Genomic DNA, 15,000 nt, shown 5'->3' with positions numbered 1-15,000 from the left:
ACCGAAAAACAAGAAGACCAAAACAGAGAAAGACAGAGACCGAGAGAAAGATAGAGAGAGGGAGAAGGAGAAGGGCAAAGAGCGAGAGAAGGAGAGGAAGAAGCACAAACTGGCGGCTGAGAATCACCTCAGTGTGAAGAAGGAAAACGGAGAGCTGAAGTTGTCGCAGAAAGGTACGTTAGCGTTACCGACAGCCGCTGTTTGTGGCTGATAACGGGCCGTTGCTTCGCTAGATGGGATCTGTGCGAATGTGTGTGTGTGTGTATGTTTATGGTGTGTTTATTGTGCCTCTGCGAGCGCGTGTGTGTTTATTTGTGTGTCGAAAACATCCGACAGCGCGCGCTAGTTAGCTTAGCATCGGCGCGCGACCCGAGCGGTGACGGAGCGCGTGCAGCTGCAATGTGACCCGCCGCAGAACGAGCACATTAAACCGGGATCGCGTGATCATAATATCTGCCGTTACCGCGGAGAGAGACACTCACACACCGAACATAACCATAAACATGTGTAATATTCAAATATCAGCGCAATCTGCAGAACGCGCGATAATACACACAGTCCCATTCCTGAACACACACACACACACACACACACATGAACATTAGCGATTATAATATCTGCTGTGTTATTATAACATCTGCTGTGTTATTATAACATCTGCTGTGTTATTATAATATCTGCTGTGTTATTATAATATCTGCTGTGCTATTATAATATCTGCTGTGTTATTATAATATCTGCTGTGTTATTATAACATCTGCTGTGTTATTATAACATCTGCTGTGTTATTATAACATCTGCTGTGTTATTATAACATCTGCTGTGTTATTATAACATCTGCTGTGTTATTATAACATCTGCTGGGTTATTATAATATCTGCTGTGTTATTATAATATCTGCTGTGTTATTATAATATCTGCTGTGTTATTATAATATCTGCTGTGTTATTATAATATCTGCTGTGTTATTATAACATCTGCTGTGTTATTATAATATCTGCTGTGTTATTATAATATCTGCTGTGTTATTATAATATCTGCTGTGTTATTATAACATCTGCTGTGTTATTATAACATCTGCTGTGTTATTATAATATCTGCTGTGTTATTATAATATCTGCTGTGTTATTATAATATCTGCTGTGTTATTATAATATCTGCTGTGTTATTATAATATCTGCTGTGTTATTATAACATCTGCTGTGCTATTATAACATCTGCTGTGTTATTATAATATCTGCTGTGTTATTATAACATCTGCTGTGTTATTATAATATCTGCTGTGTTATTATAATATCTGCTGTGTTATTATAACATCTGCTGTGTTATTATAACATCTGCTGTGTTATTATAACATCTGCTGTGTTATTATAATATCTGCTGTGTTATTATAACATCTGCTGTGTTATTATAACATCTGCTGTGTTATTATAATATCTGCTGTGTTATTATAATATCTGCTGTGTTATTATAACATCTGCTGTGTTATTATAATATCTGCTGTGTTATTATAACATCTGCTGTGTTATTATAATATCTGCTGTGTTATTATAACATCTGCTGTGTTATTATAATATCTGCTGTGTTATTATAATATCTGCTGTGTTATTATAATATCTGCTGTGTTATTATAATATCTGCTGTGTTATTATAATATCTGCTGTGTTATTATAACATCTGCTGTGTTATTATAACATCTGCTGTGTTATTATAACATCTGCTGTGTTATTATAATATCTGCTGTGTTATTATAACATCTGCTGTGTTATTATAATATCTGCTGTGTTATTATAATATCTGCTGTGTTATTATAATATCTGCTGTGTTATTATAATATCTGCTGTGTTATTATAATATCTGCTGTGTTATTATAATATCTGCTGTGTTATTATAACATCTGCTGTGTTATTATAATATCTGCTGTGTTATTATAATATCTGCTGTGTTATTATAATATCTGCTGTGTTATTATAATATCTGCTGTGTTATTATAATATCTGCTGTGTTATTATAACATCTGCTGTGCTATTATAATATCTGCTGTGTTATTATAATATCTGCTGTGTTATTATAATATCTGCTGTGTTATTATAATATCTGCTGTGCTATTATAACATCTGCTGTGTTATTATAACATCTGCTGTGTTATTATAACATCTGCTGTGTTATTATAACATCTGCTGTGCTATTATAATATCTGCTGTGTTATTATAATATCTGCTGTGTTATTATAATATCTGCTGTGTTATTATAACATCTGCTGTGTTATTATAATATCTGCTGTGTTATTATAATATCTGCTGTGTTATTATAATATCTGCTGTGTTATTATAATATCTGCTGTGTTATTATAATATCTGCTGTGTTATTATAATATCTGCTGTGCTATTATAATATCTGCTGTGTTATTATAATATCTGCTGTGTTATTATAATATCTGCTGTGTTATTATAACATCTGCTGTGCTATTATAATATCTGCTGTGTTATTATAATATCTGCTGTGTTATTATAATATCTGCTGTGTTATTATAATATCTGCTGTGTTATTATAATATCTGCTGTGTTATTATAACATCTGCTGTGTTATTATAACATCTGCTGTGTTATTATAACATCTGCTGTGTTATTATAATATCTGCTGTGTTATTATAATATCTGCTGTGTTATTATAACATCTGCTGTGTTATTATAACATCTGCTGTGTTATTATAACATCTGCTGTGTTATTATAATATCTGCTGTGTTATTATAACATCTGCTGTGTTATTATAATATCTGCTGTGTTATTATAATATCTGCTGTGTTATTATAATATCTGCTGTGTTATTATAATATCTGCTGTGTTATTATAATATCTGCTGTGCTATTATAATATCTGCTGTGTTATTATAATATCTGCTGTGTTATTATAATATCTGCTGTGTTATTATAACATCTGCTGTGCTATTATAATATCTGCTGTGTTATTATAATATCTGCTGTGTTATTATAATATCTGCTGTGTTATTATAATATCTGCTGTGTTATTATAATATCTGCTGTGTTATTATAACATCTGCTGTGTTATTATAACATCTGCTGTGTTATTATAACATCTGCTGTGTTATTATAATATCTGCTGTGTTATTATAACATCTGCTGTGTTATTATAATATCTGCTGTGTTATTATAATATCTGCTGTGTTATTATAATATCTGCTGTGTTATTATAATATCTGCTGTGTTATTATAATATCTGCTGTGTTATTATAATATCTGCTGTGTTATTATAATATCTGCTGTGTTATTATAACATCTGCTGTGTTATTATAACATCTGCTGTGTTATTATAATATCTGCTGTGTTATTATAATATCTGCTGTGTTATTATAATATCTGCTGTGTTATTATAATATCTGCTGTGTTATTATAATATCTGCTGTGTTATTATAATATCTGCTGTGCTATTATAACATCTGCTGTGTTATTATAATATCTGCTGTGTTATTATAATATCTGCTGTGTTATTATAATATCTGCTGTGTTATTATAATATCTGCTGTGTTATTATAATATCTGCTGTGTTATTATAATATCTGCTGTGTTATTATAATATCTGCTGTGTTATTATAATATCTGCTGTGTTATTATAACATCTGCTGTGCTATTATAATATCTGCTGTGTTATTATAATATCTGCTGTGTTATTATAATATCTGCTGTGTTATTATAATATCTGCTGTGCTATTATAATATCTGCTGTGTTATTATAATATCTGCTGTGTTATTATAATATCTGCTGTGTTATTATAATATCTGCTGTGCTATTATAATATCTGCTGTGTTATTATAATATCTGCTGTGCTATTATAATATCTGCTGTGTTATTATAATATCTGCTGTGTTATTATAATATCTGCTGTGTTATTATAACATCTGCTGTGTTATTATAATATCTGCTGTGTTATTATAACATCTGCTGTGTTATTATAATATCTGCTGTGTTATTATAATATCTGCTGTGTTATTATAATATCTGCTGTGTTATTATAATATCTGCTGTGTTATTATAATATCTGCTGTGTTATTATAATATCTGCTGTGTTATTATAACATCTGCTGTGCTATTATAATATCTGCTGTGTTATTATAATATCTGCTGTGTTATTATAATATCTGCTGTGTTATTATAACATCTGCTGTGCTATTATAACATCTGCTGTGCTATTATAATATCTGCTGTTATTATAATATCTGCTGTGTTATTATAATATCTGCTGTGTTATTATAACATCTGCTGTGTTATTATAACATCTGCTGTGTTATTATAATATCTGCTGTGTTATTATAATATCTGCTGTGTTATTATAATATCTGCTGTGTTATTATAATATCTGCTGTGTTATTATAATATCTGCTGTGCTATTATAATATCTGCTGTGTTATTATAATATCTGCTGTGTTATTATAATATCTGCTGTGTTATTATAATATCTGCTGTGTTATTATAATATCTGCTGTGTTATTATAACATCTGCTGTGTTATTATAATATCTGCTGTGTTATTATAATATCTGCTGTGTTATTATAATATCTGCTGTGTTATTATAATATCTGCTGTGTTATTATAATATCTGCTGTGTTATTATAATATCTGCTGTGTTATTATAATATCTGCTGTGTTATTATAATATCTGCTGTGTTATTATAATATCTGCTGTGTTATTATAACATCTGCTGTGTTATTATAATATCTGCTGTGTTATTATAACATCTGCTGTGTTATTATAATATCTGCTGTGTTATTATAACATCTGCTGTGTTATTATAATATCTGCTGTGTTATTATAATATCTGCTGTGTTATTATAACATCTGCTGTGTTATTATAATATCTGCTGTGTTATTATAATATCTGCTGTGTTATTATAATATCTGCTGTGTTATTATAATATCTGCTGTGTTATTATAACATCTGCTGTGTTATTATAATATCTGCTGTGCTATTATAATATCTGCTGTGTTATTATAATATCTGCTGTGTTATTATAATATCTGCTGTGTTATTATAACATCTGCTGTGTTATTATAATATCTGCTGTGTTATTATAATATCTGCTGTGTTATTATAATATCTGCTGTGTTATTATAATATCTGCTGTGTTATTATAACATCTGCTGTGTTATTATAATATCTGCTGTGTTATTATAATATCTGCTGTGTTATTATAACATCTGCTGTGTTATTATAATATCTGCTGTGTTATTATAACATCTGCTGTGTTATTATAACATCTGCTGTGTTATTATAATATCTGCTGTGTTATTATAACATCTGCTGTGTTATTATAATATCTGCTGTGTTATTATAATATCTGCTGTGTTATTATAACATCTGCTGTGTTATTATAATATCTGCTGTGTTATTATAATATCTGCTGTGTTATTATAATATCTGCTGTGTTATTATAACATCTGCTGTGTTATTATAATATCTGCTGTGTTATTATAATATCTGCTGTGTTATTATAACATCTGCTGTGTTATTATAATATCTGCTGTGTTATTATAATATCTGCTGTGTTATTATAACATCTGCTGTGTTATTATAATATCTGCTGTGTTATTATAACATCTGCTGTGTTATTATAATATCTGCTGTGTTATTATAATATCTGCTGTGTTATTATAACATCTGCTGTGTTATTATAATATCTGCTGGGTTATTATAATATCTGCTGTGTTATTATAATATCTGCTGTGTTATTATAATATCTGCTGTGTTATTATAATATCTGCTGTGTTATTATAATATCTGCTGTGTTATTATAACATCTGCTGTGTTATTATAACATCTGCTGTGTTATTATAATATCTGCTGTGTTATTATAATATCTGCTGTGTTATTATAATATCTGCTGTGTTATTATAATATCTGCTGTGCTATTATAACATCTGCTGTGTTATTATAATATCTGCTGTGTTATAATAATATCTGCTGTGTTATTATAATATCTGCTGTGTTATTATAACATCTGCTGTGTTATTATAATATCTGCTGTGTTATTATAATATCTGCTGTGTTATTATAACATCTGCTGTGTTATTATAATATCTGCTGTGTTATTATAATATCTGCTGTGTTATTATAATATCTGCTGTGTTATTATAATATCTGCTGTGTTATTATAACATCTGCTGTGTTATTATAATATCTGCTGTGTTATTATAATATCTGCTGTGTTATTATAATATCTGCTGTGTTATTATAATATCTGCTGTGCTATTATAATATCTGCTGTGTTATTATAATATCTGCTGTGCTATTATAATATCTGCTGTGTTATTATAATATCTGCTGTGCTATTATAACATCTGCTGTGTTATTATAATATCTGCTGTGTTATTATAATATCTGCTGTGTTATTATAATATCTGCTGTGTTATTATAATATCTGCTGTGTTATTATAATATCTGCTGTGTTATTATAATATCTGCTGTGTTATTATAATATCTGCTGTGTTATTATAATATCTGCTGTGTTATTATAATATCTGCTGTGTTATTATAATATCTGCTGTGTTATTATAATATCTGCTGTGTTATTATAATATCTGCTGTGTTATTATAATATCTGCTGTGTTATTATAATATCTGCTGTGTTATTATAATATCTGCTGTGCTATTATAATATCTGCTGTGTTATTATAACATCTGCTGTGTTATTATAACATCTGCTGTGTTATTATAATATCTGCTGTGTTATTATAACATCTGCTGTGTTATTATAACATCTGCTGTGTTATTATAATATCTGCTGTGCTATTATAATATCTGCTGTGTTATTATAATATCTGCTGTGTTATTATAATATCTGCTGTGTTATTATAATATCTGCTGTGTTATTATAATATCTGCTGTGTTATTATAATATCTGCTGTGTTATTATAACATCTGCTGTGTTATTATAACATCTGCTGTGTTATTATAATATCTGCTGTGTTATTATAATATCTGCTGTGTTATTATAATATCTGCTGTGTTATTATAACATCTGCTGTGTTATTATAATATCTGCTGTGTTATTATAATATCTGCTGTGTTATTATAACATCTGCTGTGTTATTATAATATCTGCTGTGTTATTATAACATCTGCTGTGTTATTATAATATCTGCTGTGTTATTATAACATCTGCTGTGTTATTATAATATCTGCTGTGTTATTATAACATCTGCTGTGTTATTATAATATCTGCTGTGTTATTATAATATCTGCTGTGTTATTATAACATCTGCTGTGTTATTATAATATCTGCTGTGTTATTATAACATCTGCTGTGTTATTATAATATCTGCTGTGTTATTATAACATCTGCTGTGTTATTATAATATCTGCTGTGTTATTATAATATCTGCTGTGTTATTATAATATCTGCTGTGTTATTATAACATCTGCTGTGTTATTATAATATCTGCTGTGTTATTATAATATCTGCTGTGTTATTATAACATCTGCTGTGTTATTATAATATCTGCTGTGTTATTATAATATCTGCTGTGTTATTATAACATCTGCTGTGTTATTATAATATCTGCTGTGTTATTATAATATCTGCTGTGTTATTATAATATCTGCTGTGTTATTATAACATCTGCTGTGTTATTATAATATCTGCTGTGCTATTATAATATCTGCTGTGTTATTATAATATCTGCTGTGTTATTATAATATCTGCTGTGTTATTATAATATCTGCTGTGTTATTATAATATCTGCTGTGTTATTATAATATCTGCTGTGTTATTATAACATCTGCTGTGTTATTATAACATCTGCTGTGTTATTATAATATCTGCTGTGTTATTATAATATCTGCTGTGTTATTATAATATCTGCTGTGTTATTATAACATCTGCTGTGTTATTATAATATCTGCTGTGTTATTATAATATCTGCTGTGTTATTATAACATCTGCTGTGTTATTATAATATCTGCTGTGTTATTATAACATCTGCTGTGTTATTATAATATCTGCTGTGTTATTATAACATCTGCTGTGTTATTATAATATCTGCTGTGTTATTATAACATCTGCTGTGTTATTATAATATCTGCTGTGTTATTATAATATCTGCTGTGTTATTATAACATCTGCTGTGTTATTATAATATCTGCTGTGTTATTATAACATCTGCTGTGTTATTATAATATCTGCTGTGTTATTATAACATCTGCTGTGTTATTATAATATCTGCTGTGTTATTATAATATCTGCTGTGTTATTATAATATCTGCTGTGTTATTATAACATCTGCTGTGTTATTATAATATCTGCTGTGTTATTATAATATCTGCTGTGTTATTATAACATCTGCTGTGTTATTATAACATCTGCTGTGTTATTATAATATCTGCTGTGTTATTATAATATCTGCTGTGTTATTATAATATCTGCTGTGTTATTATAATATCTGCTGTGTTATTATAATATCTGCTGTGTTATTATAACATCTGCTGTGTTATTATAACATCTGCTGTGTTATTATAACATCTGCTGTGTTATTATAATATCTGCTGTGTTATTATAATATCTGCTGTGTTATTATAATATCTGCTGTGTTATTATAACATCTGCTGTGTTATTATAACATCTGCTGTGTTATTATAATATCTGCTGTGTTATTATAACATCTGCTGTGTTATTATAACATCTGCTGTGTTATTATAATATCTGCTGTGTTATTATAATATCTGCTGTGTTATTATAATATCTGCTGTGTTATTATAATATCTGCTGTGTTATTATAATATCTGCTGTGTTATTATAATATCTGCTGTGTTATTATAACATCTGCTGTGCTATTATAATATCTGCTGTGTTATTATAACATCTGCTGTGTTATTATAACATCTGCTGTGTTATTATAACATCTGCTGTGTTATTATAACATCTGCTGTGTTATTATAATATCTGCTGTGTTATTATAATATCTGCTGTGTTATTATAACATCTGCTGTGTTATTATAATATCTGCTGTGTTATTATAATATCTGCTGTGTTATTATAACATCTGCTGTGTTATTATAATATCTGCTGTGTTATTATAACATCTGCTGTGTTATTATAATATCTGCTGTGTTATTATAACATCTGCTGTGTTATTATAATATCTGCTGTGTTATTATAATATCTGCTGTGTTATTATAATATCTGCTGTGTTATTATAATATCTGCTGTGTTATTATAATATCTGCTGTGTTATTATAATATCTGCTGTGTTATTATAACATCTGCTGTGTTATTATAATATCTGCTGTGTTATTATAATATCTGCTGTGTTATTATAATATCTGCTGTGTTATTATAATATCTGCTGTGTTATTATAATATCTGCTGTGTTATTATAACATCTGCTGTGTTATTATAATATCTGCTGTGTTATTATAACATCTGCTGTGTTATTATAATATCTGCTGTGTTATTATAACATCTGCTGTGTTATTATAATATCTGCTGTGTTATTATAATATCTGCTGTGTTATTATAATATCTGCTGTGTTATTATAACATCTGCTGTGTTATTATAATATCTGCTGTGTTATTATAATATCTGCTGTGTTATTATAACATCTGCTGTGTTATTATAACATCTGCTGTGTTATTATAATATCTGCTGTGTTATTATAATATCTGCTGTGTTATTATAATATCTGCTGTGTTATTATAATATCTGCTGTGTTATTATAATATCTGCTGTGTTATTATAATATCTGCTGTGTTATTATAACATCTGCTGTGTTATTATAACATCTGCTGTGTTATTATAATATCTGCTGTGTTATTATAATATCTGCTGTGTTATTATAATATCTGCTGTGTTATTATAACATCTGCTGTGTTATTATAACATCTGCTGTGTTATTATAATATCTGCTGTGTTATTATAACATCTGCTGTGTTATTATAACATCTGCTGTGTTATTATAATATCTGCTGTGTTATTATAATATCTGCTGTGTTATTATAATATCTGCTGTGTTATTATAATATCTGCTGTGCTGTGTTATTATAATATCTGCTGTGTTATTATAATATCTGCTGTGTTATTATAACATCTGCTGTGCTATTATAATATCTGCTGTGCTATTATAATATCTGCTGTGTTATTATAACATCTGCTGTGCTATTATAATATCTGCTGTGCTATTATAATATCTGCTGTGTTATTATAACATCTGCTGTGCTATTATAATATCTGCTGTGCTATTATAATATCTGCTGTGTTATTATAACATCTGCTGTGTTATTATAACATCTGCTGTGTTATTATAATATCTGCTGTGTTATTATAATATCTGCTGTGTTATTATAACATCTGCTGTGTTATTATAACATCTGCTGTGTTATTATAACATCTGCTGTGTTATTATAACATCTGCTGTGTTATTATAATATCTGCTGTGTTATTATAATATCTGCTGTGTTATTATAATATCTGCTGTGTTATTATAATATCAGATCTAATATCATTCTCCCATTAATTTCTCCCAACTCTTTACGCCCATTTAAGCTAAACTGTGTTTAAGTGAATACTCCCCAAGCCTGTCATTTTGAGATATAGGCTATTTTGTTGTGTATTTGATGGTTTAGTCGCGCAAACGAAGCACATGTGCAAATCAGTCCGTTTAGCAGCGTGCGTACACACACACACACACACACACCCGCCTTGAGCTTGGAAACAGCGTCTATTGCGCGGATTATTGTGCTTTTCATTTAATCGAACACGTTCTGCAATTTAGCCAAAGTCGAGAGTGCATTTGCCAACAGCCACAGATTGTGCTGAATCTGACGCTAAATGCGTGTTTGAGGAGAAATGACAGCGCGCGCTATGAAGGGAAGGAAGTTGTGCTAGACGATGCGCGAGCATATCTTCTTTTGGAAGCGAAAATAAAATAAGATTAATATCACAGCCCTGTGATATTGTGTAAGTGTAAGCAGACTAACTATTTTTGTTTAGTTCTCTGGCCATCGTCAATCTCACTCTCTCTTTTACAGTGTGTGAGTGAATGTGATATTGATCATGTGAAGATTTTGCAGCGGCGCTGTGAATACATTGTAGGGGAAACACTGCCCTAACCCTAACCCTGGACTAACCCTGACCCTAACCCTGGACTGACCCTAACCCTGGACTAACCCTGACCCTGGACTGACCCTGGACTAACCCTGACCCTGGACTGACCCTAACCCTGGACTAACCCTGACCCTGGACTAACCCTGACCCTGGACTGACCCTAACCCTGGACTAACCCTGACCCTGGACTAACCCTGACCCTGGACTAACCCTAACCCTGGACTAACCCTAACCCTGGACTGACCCTGAACTGACCCTGGACTGACCCTGGACTGACCCTGGACTGACCCTAACCCTGGACTGACCCTAACCCTGGACTAACCCTGACCCTGGACTTACCCTGACCCTGGACTAACCCTAACCCTGAACTAACCCTGACCCTGGACTGACCCTGGACTAACTCTGACCCTGGACTAACCCTAACCCTGGACTAACCCTGGACTGACCCTAACCCTGGACTAACCCTAACCCTGGACTAACCCTAACCCTGGACTAACCCTAACCCTGGACTGACCCTGGACTAACCCTGGACTGACCCTAACCCTGGACTAACACTGACCCTGGACTAACCCTGACCCTGGACTGACCCAGACCCTGGACTAACCCTAACCCTGGACTGACCCTAACACTGACCCTGGACTGACCCTAACCCTGACCCTGAAAAGCAACAGATGGAGCTCCTTTATGGGGTCCGCCCTGGGATATGGGAATACAGTAGAGCAGACTGAATCGTGTTTGGCTGATAGTGACATTCATGACCTTTAACCTCTGTACACGCGTGACCGTTTGGGCTGCTTCTAACGTCTGATGCGTTTCCTTCTCCCGCAGAACACACCATCAAAGACAAACCGAGAGAGAGAGAGAAGAAGAGAGAGCGAGAGAAGGAGCGAGAGAAAGAGCAGGAGAAGGAGATGAAGGAGAAGAGAAAACACAAGCTGATGACGGACGTGAAGCGAGAGAACGGAGAGGTGAAGATCCTGCTGAAAGGTGAGCAGCGTCTGTGACCTTTGACCTGGGCGTGAGACGGGTCGACCCCCGGTTGACCATAAGAGCTGCCGATGGGGCCAGTGTGAAGCCCCTCAGGCCAGAGCTGATGATGATGCTGATGATGCTGAATCAATCTAACAACTCTGTGAATCATGACTCACTGAACGACTACTCACTAAATCACGACTCGCTGAAAGACTCACTAAACCACGACTCACTGAACCACGACTCACTGAACGACTCACTGAATCACGACTCACTGAACCACGACTCACTGAATCACGACTCACTGAACAACGACTCACTGAACAACGACTCACTAAACCACGACTCACTGAACCACGACTCACTGAACCTCGACTCACTGAACCACGACTCACTGAATCAAGACTCACTTAATCACGATTCACTGAACGACTCGCTGAATCACGACTCACTGAATCACAACTCACTGAACCACGACTCACTGAATCACAACTCACTGAACCACGACTCACTGAACAACTCACTGAACCACGACTCATTGAACAACTCACTAAACCACGACTCACTGAACCACAACTCACTGAACCACGACTCACTGAACCACGACTCATTGAACAACGACTCACTGAACCACGACTCACTGAACCACGACTCACTGAACCACGACTCACTGAATCACGACTCACTGAACCACGACTCACTGAATCACGACTCACTGAACCACGACTCATTGAACAACGACTCACTGAACCACGACTCACTGAATCAAGACTCACTGAACCACGACTCACTGAACCACGACTCACTGAATCACAACTCACTGAATCACGACTCACTGAACCACGACTCATTGAATCACGACTCACTGAATTACTACTCATTGAACCACGACTCACTGAATCACGACTCACTGAACCACGACTCATTGAATCACGACTCGCTGAATTACGACTCACTGAATCACGACTCGCTGAATTACGACTCACTGAATCACGACTCACTGAACGACTCACTGTGGTGTTAGTGAATCCTAACCTCTGTCTGCTCTTCTGTGGTGTTAGTGAACTCACTCTCTCTGTCTCTGTAGGTGAACCACGACTCACTGAATCACGACTCACTGAACGACTCACTGAATTACGACTCACTGAATCACGACTCACTGAACGACTCACTGAATTACGACTCACTGAACGACTCACTGAATTACGACTCACTGAACGACTCACTGAATCACGACTCACTGAACGACTCACTGTGGTGTTAGTGAATCCTAACCTCTGTCTGCTCTTCTGTGGTGTTAGTGAACTCACTCTCTCTGTCTCTGTAGGTGAACCACGACTCACTGAACCTCGACTCACTGAACCACGACTCACTGAACGACTCACTGAATCAAGACTCACTTAATCACGACTCGCTGAATTATGACTCACTTAATCACGACTCGCTGAATTATGACTCACTGAATCACGACTCGCTGAATTACGACTCACTGAATCACGACTCACTGAACGACTCACTGTGGTGTTAGTGAATCCTAACCTCTGTCTGCTCTTCTGTGGTGTTAGTGAACTCACTCTCTCTGTCTCTGTAGGTGAACCACGACTCACTGAATCACGACTCACTGAACGACTCACTGTGGTGTTAGTGAATCCTAACCTCTGTCTGCTCTTCTGTGGTGTTAGTGAACTCACTCTCTCTGTCTCTGTAGGTGAACCACGACTCACTGAATCACGACTCACTGAACGACTCACTGTGGTGTTAGTGAATCCTAACCTCTGTCTGCTCTTCTGTGGTGTTAGTGAACTCACTCTCTCTGTCTCTGTAGGTGAACCACGACTCACTGAATCACGACTCACTGAACGACTCACTGTGGTGTTAGTGAATCCTAACCTCTGTCTGCTCTTCTGTGGTGTTAGTGAACTCACTCTCTCTGTCTCTGTAGGTGAACCACGACTCACTGAACCTCGACTCACTAAACCACGACTCACTGAACGACTCACTGAATCAAGACTCACTTAATCACGACTCGCTGAATTATGACTCACTTAATCACGACTCGCTGAATTATGACTCACTGAATCACGACTCACTGAACGACTCACTGTGGTGTTAGTGAATCCTAACCTCTGTCTGCTCTTCTGTGGTGTTAGTGAACTCACTCTCTCTGTCTCTGTAGGTGAACCACGACTCACTGAACCTCGACTCACTGAACCACGACTCACTGAACGACTCACTGAATCAAGACTCACTTAATCACGACTCGCTGAATTATGACTCACTGAATCACGACTCGCTGAATTACGACTCACTGAATCACGACTCACTGAACGACTCACTGTGGTGTTAGTGAATCCTAACCTCTGTCTGCTCTTCTGTGGTGTTAGTGAACTCACTCTCTCTGTCTCTGTAGGTGAACCACGACTCACTGAACCTCGACTCACTGAACCACGACTCACTGAATCAAGACTCACTGAATCACGACTCACTGAACGACTCACTGTGGTGTTAGTGAACCCTAACCTCTGTCTGCTCTTCTGTGGTGTTAGTGAACTCACTCTCTCTGTCTCTGTAGGTGAACCACGACTCACTGAACCTCGACTCACTGAACCACGACTCACTGAACGACTCACTGAATCAAGACTCACTGAACGACTCACTGTGGTGTTAGTGAATCCTAACCTCTGTCTGCTCTTCTGTGGTGTTAGTGAACTCTCTCTGTCTCTGTCTCTGTAGGTGACAAAGAGAAGCCGAAGATAAACTCCGCCGAGGACCTGCTGATGAAAAAGGTCAAGAAGAAAAAGAAAAAGAAACACAAAGAAGGTGAGAAGCGTAAGCGGCCGAAGATGTACAGCAGGTCCAGCCAGACGGTGTGTGTTGATGTCCCGAGGCCTGTGGTGGAGCTCCAGCCTCCG

General features: G+C 34.4%; 1 protein-coding gene across 1 annotated transcript in view; it reads left to right on the top strand.

Moving 5' to 3' along the window:
• LOC307126849 (lysine-specific demethylase RSBN1L-like) overlaps positions 1 to 15,000 on the top strand; it is a 20,413-nt gene that overhangs the window by 189 nt on the left and 5,224 nt on the right. The window contains exons 1-3 of the mRNA XM_079817645.1: positions 1 to 173; positions 11,945 to 12,103; positions 14,822 to 15,000. The exon at positions 1 to 173 is cut by the window's left edge and continues 189 nt beyond it; the exon at positions 14,822 to 15,000 is cut by the window's right edge and continues 396 nt beyond it. Coding sequence (XP_079673771.1) covers positions 1 to 173; positions 11,945 to 12,103; positions 14,822 to 15,000 — 511 coding nt within the window. The remainder of the gene's footprint in view (positions 174 to 11,944; positions 12,104 to 14,821) is intronic.

Source organism: Gobio gobio (assembly GCF_949357685.1).
Source record: "Gobio gobio genome assembly, chromosome: 5".
Classification (NCBI taxonomy): domain Eukaryota; kingdom Metazoa; phylum Chordata; class Actinopteri; order Cypriniformes; family Gobionidae; genus Gobio; species Gobio gobio.
The sequence above is the reverse complement of the archived record's forward strand: the minus strand, read 5'-3'. Positions and strand labels throughout refer to the sequence as shown.